The 21,105-nt window shown below is 43.6% G+C and overlaps 2 protein-coding genes across 2 annotated transcripts; one reads left to right on the top strand and one right to left on the bottom strand.

Moving 5' to 3' along the window:
- Positions 1–355: 355 nt before the first annotated feature.
- slc5a10 (solute carrier family 5 member 10) lies at positions 356–19,045 on the bottom strand. Its single transcript, XM_084004872.1, has 15 exons — positions 18,930–19,045; positions 18,783–18,854; positions 18,109–18,213; positions 17,525–17,584; positions 17,112–17,216; positions 16,913–17,018; positions 16,755–16,835; positions 16,458–16,663; positions 13,931–14,066; positions 5,608–5,715; positions 5,363–5,513; positions 5,085–5,253; positions 2,405–2,620; positions 1,728–1,821; positions 356–1,559 (listed from the first exon to the last, which is right to left on the bottom strand). The coding sequence occupies exons 1-15, from the start codon at positions 19,035–19,037 to the stop codon at positions 1,366–1,368; spliced, it is 1,911 nt and encodes a 636-aa protein (XP_083860998.1). The 5' UTR covers positions 19,038–19,045; the 3' UTR covers positions 356–1,365.
- Positions 6,905–16,269, top strand: fam83gb (family with sequence similarity 83 member Gb). The gene is made up of 5 exons (XM_084004871.1): positions 6,905–8,167; positions 9,650–9,817; positions 10,734–10,858; positions 11,827–13,195; positions 14,708–16,269. Exons 1-5 carry the CDS (start codon positions 7,634–7,636, stop codon positions 15,083–15,085), a joined length of 2,574 nt encoding a protein of 857 aa, XP_083860997.1. The 5' UTR covers positions 6,905–7,633; the 3' UTR covers positions 15,086–16,269.
- Positions 19,046–21,105: the final 2,060 nt, after the last annotated feature.

The raw sequence follows: 21,105 nt of genomic DNA, 5'->3' as shown, positions 1-21,105 counted from the left end.
CGTTGTCTTCTGTGGGTTTCATGTTATCCTGACAGCTCACTATTCAGCAAATCAAAAGAGAGAGCTTGACGGCCGATTAGGAAGATAATTGCAGTGACAACTTGTCCTCTGAGCCCGAATGTCCTCATAATGTCCTCCTTTCACTAACGGCTTGTACTGAATAATTAATGAAAAGTGAAATTTAACTTTATGTACACTTTGTTTTCCCATCCTGCCCGTGCCTCCAACATGCTCCTTAGTAAATGGAACTGTACAGAACACAAATAAAGATCCTCAGCTTGTAAATAGTCTAACCGGCATTCATTTGTGCACAAACACTTGTAGCTTTGATGCACATATCTTTACATTTATTTGAATATCACAAGAAGAAAAAAACATTTGATGGACAGAAAGTTATTTGGTCTTTTGATTGACACAAGGTTCTTTACATCCAGCAATCTTAATTTCTCAACATTTCTTGATGAATTTCACCATTAAAAAAAAACAAATGCACATCGACATAGATGTTAGAACAGCGTTTCTCAACCTTGAGGTTAACGCCGTTGTTGTTGAGCAGAAAAAGGTCAAAGACAATTTATCTGTCTGATAAATTTGTAATAAAAATGACTTAAATTATTTCTATATAATTCAGATGCTCAACTTCACTCTTGAATACAAACTTAATACTTACTAATTAAAAGCTCTAAAAGCTGGAGAATTTGGGGAGGAATTCTGATATATATTCATAAACAGGCGAAATAACATGAAAGGACACAACGAAGATAACCGAAGGTACACAAACATAACTATATAATTACTGTTAAACACAAAGACCCACGTACATGCATAAATATATTCCAACCATACAAAGTAAAGATGACGTGTGATGCCCTTATTTAGACGTCATACTTCCTCTAACACTAACTGCACTTTCCTGTTAGCTTGTTACAAGCCACAAGCTTCACTGTAACTAGTACTCTTGTAGTACTCTGTACTCTGTAACACTACATTACACTGAAAACACATCTGTAGAAATACTGAACGTAGTATTATTAAATCATATATTTATAAACATGTCTTATAAAGTATTTATTATGAAGACAACACACAGAATAACTGCTCAGGATTTTATTGCGAGATGGAGCTTTTAAAACCGTTTTCCGTGACCTTCCTTGAATGAAAAGAGAGAACTCTCCCATGTTATAATTATCTATCATTATGGGTCATTTGATATGAACGTGGTTCCAGATGGGGATTTAAATGTTTTTTTTAATCAAAATAATACATTTAGAGGTTTGTGGTTAGAGGTATGTGCTCTCCCAGTGTTTTCTAGTTTGGAATGGGATTTTCTGAAGCTACATCTACAGGATTCCATCCCAGCCATACTCATGCAAAGTATGCATAGAGGAAAATGTTAATGCTGACGACCAGGATGGCGTTGGCGCAGCAGAACCTGGACCAGAACACGCTCTCTCTGACCGTTTGAACTCTGGGAGTTGGAGTCTCTTCTGATCGCCGCGCTGCTGAGACGCACAGTCCCGTTCCCTGACCACACGTAACCCGCCGTGTTGGCTCAGAGCCTGCCAAAACACACACACACACACACACACACACACACACGCACACGCACACGCACACGCACACGCACACACACACACACACAGAGCAGAAACAGGAAGTTACTCAAACAGGCAGCATGTGTGGGGGGATGAGTGTTCATCACATGGTGGCTAGATTCGGACTCGTACCCTGGGAGCTACGGTGGCTGACGGAGGACACTTTCTGGAGGGGAATTTCTCTTGGTTGCTCTTCAGTCAGAGTCCACCAGGTCAGGTTACACACCTGGAGAACATGGAACAGCATTTACTGACTGACACATACAAATAGACATAAATATGACCTTAACTACATTTAGAGGAGCTGAATGGCTATATTGAGAATCCGGAAGGAACAGTTTGACATTACACTTATTTGCTTTCCTACAGTTTGGTACAAAGATCTGAAGATGGAGCCGTCAGCCTGTTTAGCTCAGAGAATTAAGACTGGAAATGGGGAAACAGCAAGCCTGGCTCAAGGGTAAAAGAATCTGTGATGAAGCGTCTGTGTGTTTAAGGGAAGTTAAACAAATCTGCCTGTTTTCTAGTTTTGACTAATTCTCTTGAAATGTCACTTCAGAAAAGCTGCTGTTTGCATTTTAAGTTCACAGGTCAGAAAAATGTCAGTTATGACATATTAAGGGTTTAGTGTTTTTCTATTGTGTGTGATAATGCTTCTATGGTACTGTAGGATTTTGCTCTTTGGTTGATCATATTTTGGATACCTGCTCCTTTAACACTTTTTAATTATTTAGTAGATAACATTACAGGTGTACCAACAGCAAAATACTCACATAGGCCTGTTATTTGCTGTACCTGTGTGTACACACCTGTTCATGGCTGGGCGGCGGGGTGAACAGAGATACTACAGTAACCACGATAGCCGTGAGCCCACACAGCAGGATGGCGAAATGCAGGTAGTGGACCCTGCGCAGGACCGCGGGGGCCGAGTCCACGACGCCACATCTTTGAGGCGGGAAGGCGAACTCCAGCACCATCCGGCACACGCCCACCACCAAACCCACCATCAGGCCCCAGAATGCACCCTGAGTACACACACACACACACACCATTACACGGGTTACATGCCTGGATGTGAATTTGCCTGCTGAAGTTCCTGCTGCTGAAAGCGTGTTGGGTGTGTTCAGGCCCGCAACACTCTCACTTTCCCACCGCGATCATCTGTCATCATGTTGTCACGTCTCACTTGTGTACACACTCGTGCACCGACACAAATAAGCCCGTGTCCCCGTCTGTCTTCAGCCGTCAGACAGGAATGTGATCCGTGTGGTTCGACTTCACAAGCATGAAAACGATCACCTGGTCACAGCCTGCAAAGAAATCATCTGCACCTCTACGACCACATATCGCTGCACGCTTTACCCCGAAACATTTATGTCTTCCCTCTGTGTTTCTAATGTGAACGTACTACATGCGGGGAGTTAACAGTGAATATCATTGTTGCAGAATGGTCTGTTTTTTTTGTTTGTTTTTACTTTTCAGAAATATGAAACCATCAATAATTCTATTATAAATTGAAATCCTAACATGTTATTTTCTAGGATTAATACAAAAGGAGATCGAAGCGAATACATCATGTGTTCTAGATGCAATTGCAATAATTACAGGGTTATTTGGTATTTTTAAATTAGTTGAATTTGCTTATCTGCTCCAAAGACTATCACGCCATGTTCCCATTCAAAGCGTCTGGTATTGTTTGCTCGCTACAGTGTCATACTGGTCCTCGGGTGTCACATCCTGAGTGGTAGCGCGCGCCCTTTCAACACCATTAAACATCCTCACGGCTCACTGTTCATATGAACAAACACAAAGCTCACGGATGGCTGAGATATTAAATAACCTCCAGCAGAAAGCGTGGCTTTGTTTTTTTGAATATCTAAATATGTCGAGGCTTAAACGTAGACGTCAGCATTTCAGTATCTATACTCTAATGTGTAGATAGTTATGGTGTTGAAACGTGGCTAAAGAGGCTACATGCTAGCTAGTCTGAACTGTATACTGTACAACGGTGCGTTTAGCTAAAAAACGTGCACAATGGCAGTGCTAACACGCGGATGCTAAGCAGGTAAAGGTACCATGCTCGCCGTCTTAGTTTTGTGTGGTAACCTTTGATAATTAACGCTACACTCGTTGAGGCTGTAAAGTACTTGAGGCACAGTACTGAACAAATGTGACCTGATGGTGAAAAGTTCAAAGGATCACCAAGGTGTGAAAAACTACAAATGTTAACCTGCTGGTGGCGCCACAGGAAAAGTCAGGGGATCTCTAAAGTCAGTAGGATTCATCCTCTGGGGGCCATGAGAGTCTGCAACATGTATATATAGAAGACACTGTCATCCATATAGCAGCTAGCAAGGCTAACAATGACAGAGTAACATTATTAAACTGTTACCAACCCATATTCTAACCCTGGGCAAGTTCAACGTCGTTAACTACAAAACTCTCCTTGCTGCTTCATTCAGAGTTGGAAGAAAGATAACATGTATATAACAGTAAAGGGGGACAAACCCTTTCATTCTGAGAAGATCCTTTTCATTCTAGACAAATCCACAGAGAGCAGACACACCCAGGATGTGCTCTATTACAACAGCCAGACTCAGTCTGGACCGTCCTGTAGACTTGCAGTGGAAAGTGTTACTGTCACGTGTTATAAAAGGTGCTGATACAAACGTTTACTACAGCAGCGTTATCTCCTTTACCTCCCTCTGTTCATCGTTATCTTCTAGCAATCACACTTTCCCTCACTTGAACTCCTATCAGCCAGAAACACTTTCATTACTTCAAGTGAACGAGCCAAACTGAGGAAACAATACACAATACACTTCATAAAATGAGTAACACACAGTCTGTGTGTTAACATGCTGGCTCCACACCGGGCAGCAAGGATGTTGGCAGCTCGATCCCATGTGAGGCTAATAAAACCAGTACAAACAGTGCAGGGAAACCTTTTAACACTCCAGTATGTTCTGGTGAGTATGGTTGGTGTAGGTTTCCTGTGTGCTTTGAAGGAGTCCGAAACAATCAGTAGAATAGATTATGATTAAAAACTAGTAATAATAATAATAATAAAAAACTTTTTTTGTAGCGCACTTTTCATCGTTAAAAACAATCTCAAAGTTCTACAGAGAAAAACAAAAATAAAAACACGTTTCAAAACAAGAGCACAATGAGTGCTTGTATGTAATTAATCCCATAGTGATCAGGCAATTAATGGATCACTGACAGAATTTTGGCAATTGATTGTTCAGTCATTATTCAAACACCAAATGCTAAAATTCACTTGCATCAGCTTCACAAAGTTGAGAAGATGCTGCTTTTTTTTTCTTTTCCTTACATCAGTGTGAATATATCTGGGGTTTGACTGTTGCTCACACAACATAAGTAATTACACGGTGTCCCATTGGATTGTGGGAGCTTTAGGTCGGCATTCATAGACAAAACGTTTAAGATTCTTACCAGATGAATGAAATAAAATGACTTGTGTGTTACCTGCTCGTTGGTCCTCTTCCAGAAAACAGCCAGGGTGAAGACAGCAGTGACGGGCGGAGCCAGGTAGCTGGTCACTGATTGGATGTAAACATACAGCTGGCCACTGCTTGCCGACTGCAGGATGGGGATCCACACCACACTCACCACCACCAAGATCACCGTCACGATCCTGGGACAAACAGGGCATCTCTTCTGGTTAACGTTGTGACAGCTGGCTCCGTCGAAGCTTCACGACAGATCCTCTCTGACCACCGACCCTTGACCTCTGAGGGACGTACCTGCCGACCAGTAGCAGCTCTCTCTCCGAGGCCCGTGGGCGATGTTTCTTCCAGATGTCCATGGTGAAGAGCGTGGAGCTGCTGTTAAAGATGGAGGTCAGTGATGACATCAGAGCGGCCATCATCACCGCTATCATGAGTCCGCGCAAACCTGGAACACAAACACACAGACAAACACATGCACAATTACAAAATAAAAGCCTATCAAAACAGCTGACATGATTTATAAGTGACAGTATTCTCACCGCTTGGCATGAGTTCAATGACCAGTTTGGGAAAGGCGATGTTTGAGCATCCCACCTCGGCTCCACACACTCGCACGCACTCTTCTGGATCCACGCATCCTACAGTGTCTGAAATATGAAGACAGGTCATTCACACGGGGATGGAAGTCACAACTCATACTGTAACTCACTTTGCTCTAATTTCTACTTATTGAGAGATTAAATTAAACAATTCAATGTTATGATTCTGTTCTCAGAGGGCAAATTATGTGCAACAGATTACAAAATGTGCTCCTGAATAATTCTGATTATAATGTAGGAAATATTTTGCCCTTAAAAACTACACGTATAATTACACAAAACAAGTGACTATGAATTATGACCACCTATATGAAACACCCTGCTCCATAACACATCAGGACATACTTTCTGCTGAATTTACCTGTGATCTGCATTCTGTGGGCTATAAACAGTGATTTCATGTTTTCCATGAGGCATATGTTAGGTGATAAGAAAAAGTGGACTCACAACAAGAACCTGGCTTTTTGGTGCCTTAAATAGAACCCTTAACTTGTCCTCTTATCTTATTAAATATATGAACCCTGATCCAGGCATGAGTCATATCTCAAAAATGTTTTATCACTACAAATACAGCAGACTTCAGAGTGACGCGTCACTGCAGCAACCAGGATCAGCAAAACGCTAGTGAGCTGCACTGCATCACCTTAAAAGGAAAAGGGCCCGACAAACTTCTTCTTAATTATGTTTGTCCTTTAAATTGTGCAGTTTGAAACCAGCCTTTTATTAGAATAATTAGTTTATCTGTATTATGTTTTTCCTTTAAATTGTGCGGTTTGAAACCAGTCTTTTATTAGAATAATTAGTTTATATTAATTATGTTTGTCCTTTAAATTGTGCGGTTTGAAACCAGTCTTTTATTAGAATAATTAGTTTATATTAATTATGTTTTCCTTTAAATTGTGCAGTTTTAAACCAGCCTAATATTAGAATAATTAAATTAAATTGTTCCGTTTTAAATCAGCCCAATATTAGAATAATTAGTTTATCTAAATTAGGTTTTTCCTTTAAATTGTTCCATTTTAAACCGGCCTAATGTTAGAATAATTAGCCAGTTAGACCCATCAGAGTCTCAGGAAAGAGTGCAGCCATCATATCACAGATAAGAAAACACTCTTTCGGAGGGGGTCCTGTTTTGGGTGGAAACCCCAGATTTCTCCGTCCCTCTGTCCCGGCAGGAGGGCGGAGTTATTAGCCTCTTTCCCAAACTAACTACCGGACACTCCGCCCTCTCTGCCCCCGGTGACAGAGCTTCCGTTGCCGGATTCCAGGGGCAGACACATACCGGTCTGTCCCGGACGTCGACTACGTTTTAAAGGGAAACAAGCAGTGATTAAAGCGGCGTGTGGACCCGGCGCCACGTTACCGATATTTACGACTTTCTTCTTACTTTCGGGGAACTCGACGGCTGCCATTTTGACAGATGTGAACGGGCAGACGAAAAGAAAAGTGACGCGCAACAGTTAGCTTGAGTCACCGACAGTTTTAACACTTTTAATGGAGGACTGACGACTCCTCGAGAAAGGTTTGACTCACTGGCAGAAACACCGCCACTTCATCACCCACCCAGACAGCCGCCTGCCTCCACGTCTACCGGGCCCCGAGGCGAGAGCAGCTGAACCGGCGCCAACGGCGGATTCACCCGTCCCCTGTACCGACGTTACCCGGCCCCCTGGCAGGTGAAAGGCGTGGCGCTGGGCGGGGGAGCTTTGTCCGACCAACACCTGGGCGTTAGTAACCTGAGAGTCCGCGTTGAGGAACTGTGCCCGAGCGGGTTCCTTTCACCCGGATGAACGTCTTCACCCACCGGAGGGATCCGTTTCGCGCCCACGTCACGCGGACACGCTATGGACCGGAATGACAGATCGCACTTCTTCGAGTTTTGACCCTTCTGAGCGACGAGTGGAAACCGGGTCAACGTGGGTTCGGTGCTTAACCGTTTATTGACCGGTGGATACACACCGAGGCCATGGCGTTGTCTCAGGTCCAGTGTCTGGACAACCACCACGTCAACTGGCGCGTGAGCGAGGGCAAACCGGAGTTTTTCTACTGCGAGGACCAACGGCTGGCGCTCGAGGTGCTCGTCACCAAGGGCCGCGATGCTTTCAGGGACTACGTCCGCGACAAAGGCATCAGGGAGTTCCTGTCGGAACCGGAGCTGGAGCGGATCGCACACTCGGCGGAGGCCTACCGACCGGGGCACGAGCACCACATGAACCCGGGCAACCTCACCCCGGGAAACCTCACCCCGGGGCTAGGCAACCTCACCCCGGGCCCTGGAAACCTCACCCCGGGGTCCGGGGATTTCGGGGGAGACGGCGAGGTGTCGCTCCAGTACTGGCCAGATCGGTCAGAGGCCTCAGTGGCAGAGCTGGACCTCGGCTGGCCCGAGTCCATTTCGTACCGTGGGATCACGCGCGTGGCCGTGTACACGCAACCGCCGACCGAGGGGTACACGCACATCAAGGAAGTGGTGCGCAAGAGCATTGTAGCAGCGCAGAGGGTGAGCAGTGAAGAAGATGATGGTGGCATTATGGAGTGATTATGGTTTCACCGGAAACGCCTTTAAATTGAAGTTAAGAAATACTGAATACTCAGTGCAGCAAATAACAAGCTCTCTTTGTCCAACTTTAACATGTAACAAAGAGTTACAACAACTGTTTTTAAGACCTTACTTTTATTGGATTACTTTGTATTCTAAGGTATTTTTCCATTTATATAAATGTCACGGACCGAACACAATTAATTACAAAAACACCAGGGCCAATGCACAACAGCACTGAGCCAACTCACACACAGCCACAGCAACAGTCCCAACACAATAAGTGAAGGTTGTATTTATTGCCTTGTTATTGAATTTGAATATTCTTCTGGTTGCTCCGTGTATAATACAGTTCACTACCACAAACTACAAAGATTGTTTACACATTAAGGGAGAAAGTTTTGATCTCTTTGTTGTTTTCTCCACGAACCCTGATGGCATTACAGCACACAATGTGCATATTTCAAAGAATAATGTGACATGGGTTGAAATCTGGACTCAATTGAATCCAGTGTCTCTCTGATTTAGAGCCACATTATCTGCCTCAGTCTCTCAGTCTAATCTCACAGACCTTCTTCCCTTTCTTCTCTCCCTCGTGACACTCTCACAGCAGCGTCTTAATAAAACAAGTGTGATCTTGACACGCCAGTGAAAAGAAGAAAAAAAAAACCCTCTGACGTCAGCGAACATGCCATCACCCCATACATGCATAAATCCTGGCACATGCACATATAAAACACCTAGCTTTTCCTCAGGGTAACAAAAAACCTTCTATTAATGAGTTTCAGCTGCAGTTTCACTGCTAAAAGCACTACACTGAAAACTTTTATTTCCCCAAAGCTACTGTTAAACTGAACTCGGCTCACAAACTGCTCCCGCTGCATAGTTTGTACGTTATTACAAAAGATCTTTGTTTACCTTCTAGTTTTTCTAAGTTCTTCTCAGATTGACGAGATCACACTTTAATCGTACACAAGTACAGCAACAATAACGTTGATTTGACATCTCTAGTCATGTATTCTAACCTCAGGGTTCACAGTCTTGCTTTTTCCAGAGGTATTTTCTGGATCTATTCCCTAAGTTGTCAGTCTCAGTGGACCGAACTCTGCCCAGTTGTGCGTTTTTAATTTGGGTCAATCCAGCCCCCCCCCCCCCCCCCCCCACGACCCTGAATACAGGATAAGCGGTAGACAATGGATGGATGGATGGTAAACAGTGTTGTGTAGTTGAACCCACATAACGCACACTGTCCAGACACTTCACACTATCGGCAATCTGCAAAGCACTCTATCTGTGTTTTCATTTTCTCATAATTGCTCGGCTTCCTTGGAGGGTTTAATGTGAGTAACATTGTTTAATCGAACCCACCCAAACGTACCAGGAAACATTAACATGGAGTGTGGTTTCCTCTGTTTTTTGTTGTGTGTGTGCGTGTGTTTGCAGGTGATAGCTGTGGTAATGGATGTGTTCACAGACGTGGATATCTTTCGGGACATGCTGGATGCAGCCTACAAACGCAAAGTTCCTGTGTACATAATCATCGACATGGCTGCAGTCCCCTGCTTTCTTTCCATGTGTGGCCGAGCTGATATGCACCGTGGACACCTAAAGGTATACACACACACACACAGCCAGATAGTGTTTTGATAAGCTGGGAGATGAGCTGTTTGGATAGATGGCTACTCCTGATAAATATATCATAACAGACAACTATTTATTTAAACAGTTCCTGTTCAAATACAATGTGTTTAATGAAAGACACATTTGAGTATATTACAATAATAGGGAAGTATTTGAAAGAAGGGCACACGATTGACATAGTGAAACAGGTTTTGGCCTGCAAGCCTCGATAAGGTGCATGTACCAGCTAGTCGTTTTGCCATAGGCAGAATTTCTTTGTCATCCGTGGCCTCGTTGACTTGAACTGGTCTAGGCAGTAACGGAGCATGCATAAAGATTCATGGGGTTTTTTGCAAATATTCTGGTCCAGGAAGACACTAAGCACATTCCAGTCTGTGCAGCAGAACCACACACGCTCTCCCACTTTACTTTCTGTAACATGTTTCTCTTTCATTTCCCTTTCTTCCTTTCTCACAGTGCCAACTGCCAGACCTTCCCTCTCTTCCTCAGCTTCTCTTTTATCTGCCATATCTGCTGTTATTATGAGCCTTTACGACTCCTGTGCCTAGCGTCCACTGTGAGATTTCGCACCGACATTAACTCCGAGGTAATGATCTGCCAGGAGCCACACCCTGATCACAGCGCCAAAGACAAACACCACAGGGTGTGTCGTACACGCATACATAGATGCAGGCCATGCTCTAACCTGCAGAATCAGCCAACACAATCTCATGGCGGTTGTAATCGAGAAGAACTGTTTTTCCTCATAATTTTCTCGCTCCCTACACTCTTGTCGCCTCTCCTTCCTTTTTGTTCACCAATATGTTTCCTCCCATCAAAACTAAACTCACAACAGCCTCTCTTTTCACACCATTAACCCTGTGTGTGTGTGTGTGTGTGTGTGTAGAATCTGCGTGTACGCTGCTGTGGAGGTGCCGAGTTCTTCACGCGGTCGGCACAGAAGGTGCGTGGATCGCTGAGCCAAAAGTTCCTCCTGGTGGATGCAGACAGAGCCATCTCTGGTTCATACAGGTGAGCAGTGCACTGTGAGTGTGTGCGATTGTATTGTTTACTTGTGTATTTAAAGCTGCTCAAATCAGTATTCTTATTATTTGCATGTATTATATAAAGTTACACACACTAACAGACAAACCGGCAGAGCATGACGGAGTGTTTTGGTATCTTTCAGCTCACTGTTTCTGTTTTGTGGCTGGGAACGTTACAGTTTGGGTCCGGTCTCATCACTCTCAGTTTCCAGCATCAGCAGATGCAACCAGAAAAAGCACTAAAAGCCACAGTCACACTACCTGCTCAGCAACAAACGGCAGACAAAGTTAGCAAAACATTTGTCAGGAAGCCAAAAACAATTCCCGAATGTTGCTCCATATCAGCTGGATGTGTAAATGGGCAACTATTGGCTAACACATTCAATCGTTTCACAACTGGGACATTGAGATTAATAGACTGAAAGCAACACAGTGACAGCAACATGTTTCACCAATATTGTCTAATGGTTTTACAACCAAAACACTAAATGCCTTCAAAAGAATTTTAAATATACTATAATCACATTAGAAAACACTGTTTTTCCTTGGAAATGTTGTAATAATGGCATTACGACATGCAGATCTTTATCTGCTAATGTTAATTACTGTAAATTAGGCAGATCTTCCCAAACTATAACCCTTAATTTGTTTTTTCAGTCATCAAGTATTTACTAATACATCTCTTATCGACTGGAAGTTGAAGAGAAGCATAAAGAAATCATGCGTAGAGCACAATGTGATGCATGACCTCAGGGTACAATGTCTGGTGTAATGATTAAACTGGATTCTCTTCATAGAAGTTGCGACATAGAAAAAGAAAGTGTTTACAGTAGATGTGACAAACATGAACAGATTCAGTAGGAAAACAATGTCTGAAATCTGATCCTTCATCAGATACCGAAATAGTTGAGTCACTGGTGCGATCAATGTTTCCGTGTCTTTTTTTTCTTCCAGCTTCACCTGGGCCTCATCTCGTTTGGACCGTAACCTCATCACTGTGATCACAGGACAGGCAGTGGAGACCTTTGACCTGCAGTTTCGTGACCTTTACCTCGTGTCCAGAGGTGTGTCTCTCAACAAGGTCCCCATGGCTGATGAACCAATCCCTGACCCGGTCCCTCAGGCGGTGCCTGCTCCGATATCAACTGCTATTGCGAGGAAGCTCATCAATCCCAAATACGCCCTCGTTGTCGCAGGAATCCACACGAGTCCCACACCTTCTGACCAAAATTCCAGCAACAAGAACTCCCAAAATCCCACTGGGTTAGTGTTTCTGAAAGGACGGCTTAAGAATGTCATAGAAGAGCCACCCTTACATCCAGGATTAGCCCATCTGGAGAAAGCGTACCTGATCCCGTACCTGCCCACCTGGCCAGAGCCAGACCCACCAAGCGACGTGATTGGCTTTATCAACATCCGAGATGAAAAGCGAGCCAATCAGGTTCACTTACAGAGGTCGGAGAGGTTTGAGACAAGCCAGGCTATACGCTTCAGCGCGCCAATGTCAGCACCACAGAGTGAGGAACCTGAGGGTGCAAACGCTGCAGGAGCAGGAAACAATCCTTCTGGGAGTACAAGTGCAGATGTCTCTCCTCCCGTGAGTTCCACCAATAAACAACTCAAAGAGCAAACGCACACAGCTCCGAGTAAAGACCAAACCGATGCCACAGATTCCACAGGGCCTCCTCAGCAGCCCAGCACACCTTTAACACAAGACACACACAAACCCAATGAACCATCACAATCCAATGCGACTGCTGATTCGCAGCCAACGGACAATGACGAACAACCTCCAGGGAGTCAAACTGCAGCACCTCCTATTCCTAAACGCCGCACCCTACACTTACTCATAGACCCCGCCCCCTCAGAGCAGCTTGGCCAGCCGCTGGTCACGATGATAAAACTGGACCAATTGGAAAGTCTCGATGCCTTAAACCAAAAGGGGACACCAAGCCGTGGCCGTGTGACATCGAAGGACGATGGCAGGGACTCCGGCAGCACCGGCGAGGGCAGCCAAGACAGCACCAAGGTCATGTGTGACCGAGCAGGCAACGGGGGTCCTTCAAGCAACTCCACGGCGTCAGAGGAGGAATTTTATGAATGTTCCCAGCCGGAGCCGAGCGACCCGTTAACCAACGGCGCCACGACGGGGTCAGGGCGCGGGCATCGCCAAGGAGATGGAGTCAACATGATGGCCCGCCTCTCCCAAAGCATGCTGGATCTGCGGGAGCCCAGCCAGTCAGAAGACAGCACTGACCTCATCCGCCAATCACAGCAGCTCCGCAGACAGGCACACCCCTCACCTCATAGGCACATCGGACAGGTATTGTATAGAACATATACAATAGTTTTATATTATATAGCACAACATTTATAATCCTTTGGTCTTGATAAAATTAGTTGAACAGACACACCGTCAATTGACCCTACAATACATACATGGCCAGAAATTCACATTTTAAGTAATTTATCAAGCAAAATGCCACATATCTGTAAATGGTTCCAGGTTTTTAACTAGTGTAAATCTTTGGATTATAGACTGTTGATCTATGTCTGGGGAAATTGTGATGGCCATTTGTTTTCTCACATTACATGCTAGTCGAATTGAAATACCGGTAATCAACAGATTCATTAAATTCATGAAAAAGGCTGATTGTAGAGGTAAAATGATCAATTGACAAACAGAAAATGAACAGTTTTAATAATCGATGAAGTCTTACATTGTTAATAGCGACAATGTGCTGTTATATCTTTGTATATTGAATATCTTTCCAGCCCTGGAGAACACTGACAAGTAGATGTTGACAATCTTTTTAAATCCTTTTTTAATGTTGAATGAGTAAACACTGACAAAAACCAAGTGCAGGAATAATGTTTGCCCTGAACCAGTAGCAGTTCAGTTCTGCTCAGGAAAGACGGATGCCCTCTCACACAGTCATTGATATAAATCACACTTGGGTGTGTCTCAGCAGGGGTGTCAAAGCAAGCCACTACCTGTTTTCAGTCGTCATGTCATTCCTTTTTCCAAATGAAACGGTGTAATTGTCTGCCCACGCACCTGGATAGAGAGCTCGGCTGATCATGCCAGGGAGGATGATGAAGATGAAGGGCAACATCTTCAGATAAGCAGCCAGGATTGATGCTCCTTTCACGTGACTCAAGTTCTTGGCAGACAGGGACCGTTGAACAATCACCTACATACAGAGGAACACAAATAACAATAATAGTAATGATAACTTTAAGTTTATTATCATAGCACTTTCAAAAGACATAAAACCAAGGAAGGATAGTATGATGAAAAACACAGATTTAAAAAAATGTATTTGATGAAATTAAATTAAATTCTGTAAAACAATTTGTGTTTTTACGAGAGAGGATCGGAAATATAGTCACGATCCACCCCCACATGTGCCTTAAAAATCATTAACATTTTAAAATCTAGTCTAGAACACTGTGAAAGTGCTACTGGCTCCGATTCCTGATATTACACCACAATCTCTCTTAGGAGCCTTAATGTTTGAGGTAAGGGAAACAAAGATATATGATTCTAACTTCTGAGATAACTGAAGGAAGTTCTCCCATGTGCTCAGTCTCATGGCATCATTTGAATCAAAGGAGAAGTAGATCTACAAATGATACGCATTAAAATGAAATATCTGAGTATATAGGGAGAGAATAGAAGGGGACCGAGGATTGATCCCTGAGGTACTCCATGTGTTAATTGGGAGGTGGAGGTGGATTTTTAGCTCCCTGTCGCCTCACAAATAGACACCATGTGAAATTCTTCTGGACTCCATGATGTCGTACTCATCACTCTCTCTCTCTCTCTGTCTAGTTGTTCCAGACCTCCAAATCTCCAGGCCGTGATGCCAGACAGAGAGCACCTAAAGTAATCATCGCCAAACCAGGAAGTTTTCACCGCCCTGCCCGAGCTGCCGTCCCGGTGATCGGAGGGCACCGTTACTGGCAGGGTCAAACTCAAACGCTGCAGCCTGATTCTGGCCAGCTGCGCATGGAGTCACGGTCCGGCCGGTCACCACGACGCCACAGCCCGGCTTCTAGGAAGGCGGGGACCGCCTCTACACAGCCGCCAGCCAACCCATCAGGGTTACTAGGATTACCTTTCTCAAAACTGAGCAGTTTAAGACACTTAAGAGCACGAGGAGGAAGCTCGCAAAAGAAGGCGTCTCAAAATAACAGGGCTGACAGGTAGAAATGTGGGGGGCCAGTCCAGGCGCACACGGTTGACTGATGATGTGGACTTCCTGCTAAGAAGGTGGTGACTCTTCAGTGTGGAATCTTCTCTATCTCCGGCATGCATGTCATTTCCTGTTTTCAAGTCCGGAGGCTCAACATACAAGAACTATTTAATTGGGATTTTGTTTTCATGATATCAACAGGAGTTGGCTGTTGCATTTGATGACATGTTTAAAGAGGGATTGTCTATAAATCAATCCAACGCTATCATGGTTGCAAGCTTCTGACTGGATGTTTCAGTCGTGTCAGGCAGATGATGGATTTTAATAGCAGATACCTGGGAGGAAATAAACCCACACATGTCTTTAGCATGGATCAGGGTATTTTGTAGATGACCAGTCACCTGTTGGTTATATGTATTAGTCTCGTCTGCCAACTCAGGCACTTCAACTTTGTGAGAAATTCTTCGAACAAATATTTCTTGATTACCTCAACTGCTTTTCTTTTTCAGAATTGTTTACTGGAAACAATCTTATATAGATGCGGTGTATCTGTGACATGCAAGAGCAGGAAATATGTGTGCCCACTGACATAAGAGTCGGGCTTTGGTGTTGATAGCACTGTGATTGGTTACTGATGGTGTTAGGGTAGGGCTACTGCGTTGATAACTGGTATATATGCAATCGACAAACACTGATGTGGGACCAAAAGTGAATGATGTTAATAAAAAGACAAATTGTTGCTGACTCAGCGCTGTTGTTGGCTCAACCAGTTCAGGTTAATTAACAGCTGAGTTTAATATTACTGGAAGGGAAAGTACACAACTCAAACCTGCAGCAACTGCACCCTCAGACCAGTTTGTGTACAGGAAAATTAAAGTGCGTCTGCTTTTACCTCATAGAAGACAGAACAGTTATTGTAGCTTTTAGGTTTCTTTGGGGATTTCTGAAGGTTGGGCAACAGGCTGGAGCTTGGCAAGTGTATATTGGAAACATTACATTTTGCCACAACTTCCTTGTTTAACTTTGACCAGCCAACTTGAATGAACACAGTTTTTTTTTTAAATGCAATGCTCAATTTACCGATCCTGCTCCTTTCCGTTTTAATTCCACTGTACTCAAGAAATCCAACAGGGCATGGTGGTGATAATGCTGTGTACCAGTTTTCAACAATTAAGATGAAATATATTTTTTAAAAGGGTTCATTTTTGTGTCTTTTTAAAGAACATGTTGTGAAAATGTATTAAATTACTTGATTATTCTGAGAAAGAGGCGAAGACATTTCCCATGTTGTGGCGAGCCTCTAGTGACCAATAGAGGGAAGTGCATTATGATTCACACATCTCCTGCAGTGGTATTTCCTGCCTGGTTTCGCCTGTATGAATGTACCTGGTCAGTGCACCAGTACCAGGTGGCTAGTATGGTGAGCCCCAGGGTCATGCCGGGCCAGGGCAGGTCTCCGGTGACGGCGTCTCGGAACAGATGCATGGCGTCCTCGCGCGGCAGGTGGCAGGTGCTGTTGGGAATGATCTTACTGGGCACCGCCATGCTGTACACGCGCTCCAAGTTGCTGTAGCCGCCGATCTGGTTGAAGGCTGTGGACGGGAAACGCACAAGTCCCAACTACACCATCCTCTGACATAACTGCAGTTGAGTTTGTTAAGAAATTATGATAATTATACACACCGGTAATTGTCAGGATGATTGCTCCTACAATCATGACTACTGTCTGCAGAGTGTCGGTGTAGATGACGGCAGCAAGACCACCTGAAAGGAAGCAGGTGTGATATGTATGTGAAATAAAAAAACACCCATGGAATCAGTTACTGGACGCAGTTGTGTACCTGCGATAGTGTAGAGCGCCGTGACCACCAGCATGAGGACAGTGGACAGGTAGATGTTCCATCCCAGACACACCTGAACGAACAAGGCTCCGGAGTACAGGTCGGTCTGGGGACGGAAACACAACCACCATTCAGTCTCATAGCGGGTGTCGTTAGACGGCAACAGTGAGTGTGTGACGCCGCTGTGACTTTGTCATACTGATATCTTGGTGAAGATGGACAGCAGCAGCGAGAGGACAGCCAGGTAGGTTCTGATCCTCTCTCCTCCGAATCGACGGCCCAGGTACTCTGGCATCGTCACGATCTGTGCACACACACACACAGAGGAGGTCACCTTAATGTACTTTGAGTGTTTTTAGGGCCAATTTAGTTTTCTATGTGGTCACACTTAAAATAATTATGTACCAACTGAAACAAACAGTAATGGAGGATCTTCGTCTGAAGGCTGGTGTGTGTTTGTGTTCATGTGTGTGACACCCTGTTGGGGAATGTTTAAGGCGGGGAATGCTATGAAGGAGAATGTCTCTTGGCACCTAAATGTACCTGCTGAACCAGCCTTAACAAGCATCCATGGACCTGCGTGTGAGTGTGTGTGTTTGTGTGCAAACTAACCCCTGAGGAGATGTAGACAGGCACAAACACCCAGGCCAGAGCCAGCAACACATAAGTGGCCTATAGAGGAAGAGGACAGACAGAAGACAGAGAAGTTTGACCAGATTGCCCACAAAAGTCGCCTCACAAGATAAAACATGAGTCTGGTCAGACCGATGTGAAACCTTTAACTCTTTGAGGGCCTCCTGGTGTGTACACGTCTACTGTAGTACAGTAAACACGTTGTACTGCTGCCCCCTGCAGCACGTTTAACACACAAATATACACTGCAACACTCATTTCTAATCTCCAGAGAGGTAATTACATCCAACTGCTACGACAACGCTCATGTTAATTGTTTTCTTTTCAGACACAAAAGGAAGATTAGTTATTGGAGCTGCATATTTAGGTAACTCTTACACAAACAGTGATGGTCTAGTGACAGAAAAACACAAAAGCAATAACATGTGCACGGATTAGCAGGGTAGCTCCTCTTCATTCCAACATATAATGTGTTGACTTCAATAACAATAGCGTGCTGATTTTGTTGAATGGACAGACGTGTGTGTGTGTGTGTGTGTGTGTGTGTGGGGGGGTGAACTCACATTCCATTCAAAACCAGCGACAGCGATGCCTCCAGCAGCGCCGGTACCAGCAAGACCAATAAACAAGCCTGAGCCTTCTGAACTGGCAAAGAGGGAAGCTCCGATCTGAGCAGGAAGACGGACTCGTTTAAGTACAAGTACCAATACAACATGTCACGAGTAAAAGTCCTCCATTCAAAGCTTACTTCAAAGTAAAAGTACTTGAACAATAGAGTCATGAGATGATGCATGGGGCATCACAAGAAATACCTTCTGATGCACACATTTGTCTTCGTTTGTTGGACTATATAAATATTATTAAAAACCATCTGAGGCATTTAGAGGAACTGCTGTCAACTCAGAATTGCCACAAGGGAACCCAAAAAGACGCTGCTTCTTTTTTAAAGGGACCACACCCCCCAAAAAGGTTGGGAAGATATTTTAATCTTTAACAATGTGTTGCATTTTATAAGCAAATCATGTGTTTTTTTGTGTAAAATCTAAATCTGAAAAGTAAGCTGTCAACTTCCACATCTGGCACACATTTTTAAAGTCTGCTAAGCATAACAACTCATTTTACAATCATATCCAAGCTCATTTATAAGTGCAGAGCAGATGTTTTGGGCTGCATCCAGCTACAGAGCATCCCAGGAATTAGAGAAAGTTCCTTTTGCTCTTCATCCACAAACACTCACCGGCCACCAGGCCATGTCCCGTCCAGCCAAGAAATATCCGCTCAGCGTGTTCCTGCTCACCCTGCATGACGACTGACACAACAAAACAACTGGTCACGGGCAGAAAACACACACAGGTATATAGGTATATACACTTCTGAATCTCACCCAGATGCCGACAGCCAGGTTGAGCAGAAAGTAGGTTACTATGACAATGATGTCAGGAGAGCTGAAGGACTGACTCAGGGCGTAGAAGTTGATGGTGGAGTTGGACATCCTCACTGTTCACAGCAATACACACATGCACACACACACACACACACACACCTGTCGAATCTCACCCTTACACCCGTGCAGTCACTCTCATCATCCGCCTCTCATAATCTGACAGACTTTGCAAACACCCTAAATGCAAAGAAGGACACATTACATTCCTCCAGACGCTGCTGTCTTCCCTTTCCAAAAACCTACACCAAGCTTATTAACGTGAACAGTCAAACACACACTCGAGCCCTGGAAAAGTCCCGTCTCTGAGCTCGCTGTGACAGAAAGTGAGTGTTTTGTGTTTCTTGAACGTGTGAAGAGGGCCGACCCCTGGCTGAATTGATGATTAAACACATCACCTTAATGTGGCACCTGCAGCACCGACACGCGCTGTGCTAAGGGATAATGGAGTACAGCAGCAGATGCTCGTGTGGACCAGAGTCCACACACACACACACACACACACAGGTGGTCAATCATTGGCGATGACAAGTTTAGAATCATTACCGTTTGAACACACACACATCTGCTGGTAAGTGCTAAGTAGAGTCTACAAACGTGTGTGAGGGAGGAACAGCTTCTTCTGTTTCATTCAGGTTTTGGAAGGAATCCGTCCACATAAACACACCTAATCATGCAAAAATTAGTGTGGGCATTATAAAGTTATTATGCAGTTCTTTTCTCAAGAGATTTCTTCCAAAAAAATGGGGTTTTGAATTATTGACTGATGATGGACAAAACCATTTCTAAAAGAATGCAGTTCTACAATATAAATGGCCTCATTTATATATAATCTTATATATTATGATACATATGCCTTATTCCTGCTTTTTGACTGCAAGTACTCTGGTTTCTTTACATTTACAGTGAAGAAACACTTGGAGATATTTGGATAGGCTTTGGAAATCTCTTCAGATGAAGCTGTACAAGGCAAAAGTGAAGGCGGCGTGATGTGAATATAGAGGTAAAGCCCTGTGTAGTTTTAATTAACCAATCTGTTAGTGATTCCCAGAGTAAACAACAATCACGGGAGAGCATCATTTAGTCACTATGCAACAAATGGCTGGAATAAACTTCCTGAAGATGTAAGACTTGCCCCAACTCTGACCACTTTTAAAACTAGACTGAAAACTTTTATGTTCACCATAGCTTTCTGCTAAATCTTTTAATTGTTGCAAATATGTTTTCATTCTCCTTTTCTTTCTGTAATGCATTTTTAATTTTGCCTTTATTTTCTTTTAATTCTTCTATATTTTTTTTCACTTTGTTGTATGATGTGAAGCAAGAGTCTGCCTTGTGTATGAAATGTGCTATACAAATAAAGTTGCCTTGCCTTGCCTTGCCTTAATTCAAAGTTCTGTTCTATATAATATTGGCCTACATACCATATTACTGTTTTATTATTATTTTATTATTTGCTGTTAATTGATTGTCATCATCTGGACATTTTTCACTCAGTGAAGTCCAACAGGAAGGAAAAGATAAAAGTGAGTTGACTATGCTCTCGTGCTCCCTGATGTGAAATTAACTCAGTGTCACACACAAACTGCTGGCCAGTGTTTGTCAGCTGTGAGGAGCAGATGGTGGCGATGGAGACACCCTGACGTCACACACATCATCATTAATCTCTCTCTCTCTCTCTCTCTCTCTCTCTCTCTCTCTCTCTCTCTCTCTCTCTCTCTCTCTCTCTCACACACACACACACACACACACACACACACACACACACACACACACACACACACACAGTGAACAGTCTTATTAATGTAAATTGTGTTATCAGATTATAATAATAATAATAATAAATATAATACATATAATAACAACACATTTAATAATAATAATTAATATAGTAAAAATACTACATTAAATAAGAATAAAGTGCTTCCCAGATTAACATAGAATAAATAATAATATTCTGAAGCCTGTGTAAACCCAAATACAACAATTACAACATTACAACTGTGAAAGTAGTAGATTTAAGGCATTAAAATAATAAATAAAGTACAACATAGTATAGAGTGTCTTGTAAAAGTACAATAAAGGGGATAATTATACAGTAAAGCCTTCATGTGATAAG

The sequence above is a fragment of the Eutrigla gurnardus genome (assembly GCF_963514095.1).
Source record: "Eutrigla gurnardus genome assembly, chromosome: 3".
Taxonomy (NCBI): domain Eukaryota; kingdom Metazoa; phylum Chordata; class Actinopteri; order Perciformes; family Triglidae; genus Eutrigla; species Eutrigla gurnardus.
This window is presented reverse-complemented; position numbering and strand designations above follow the sequence as displayed.

Coding starts and splice junctions, on each gene's coding strand:
- fam83gb (XM_084004871.1), top strand. CDS start 7,634: ATGGCGTTGTCTCAGGTCCAGTGTCTGGACAACCACCACGTCAACTGG. Junction 8,168..9,649: donor GCATTGTAGCAGCGCAGAGG/GTGAGCAGTGAA, acceptor GTGTGTTTGCAG/GTGATAGCTGTGGTAATGGA. Junction 13,196..14,707: donor CTCATAGGCACATCGGACAG/GTATTGTATAGA, acceptor CTCTCTGTCTAG/TTGTTCCAGACCTCCAAATC.
- slc5a10 (XM_084004872.1), bottom strand. CDS start 19,037: ATGTCCAACTCCACCATCAACTTCTACGCCCTGAGTCAGTCCTTCAGC. Junction 18,214..18,782: donor GGGACATGGCCTGGTGGCCG/GTGAGTGTTTGT, acceptor CTTCCTGCTCAG/ATCGGAGCTTCCCTCTTTGC. Junction 17,585..18,108: donor TCGCTGGTTTTGAATGGAAT/GTGAGTTCACCC, acceptor CTTCCTCTATAG/GCCACTTATGTGTTGCTGGC.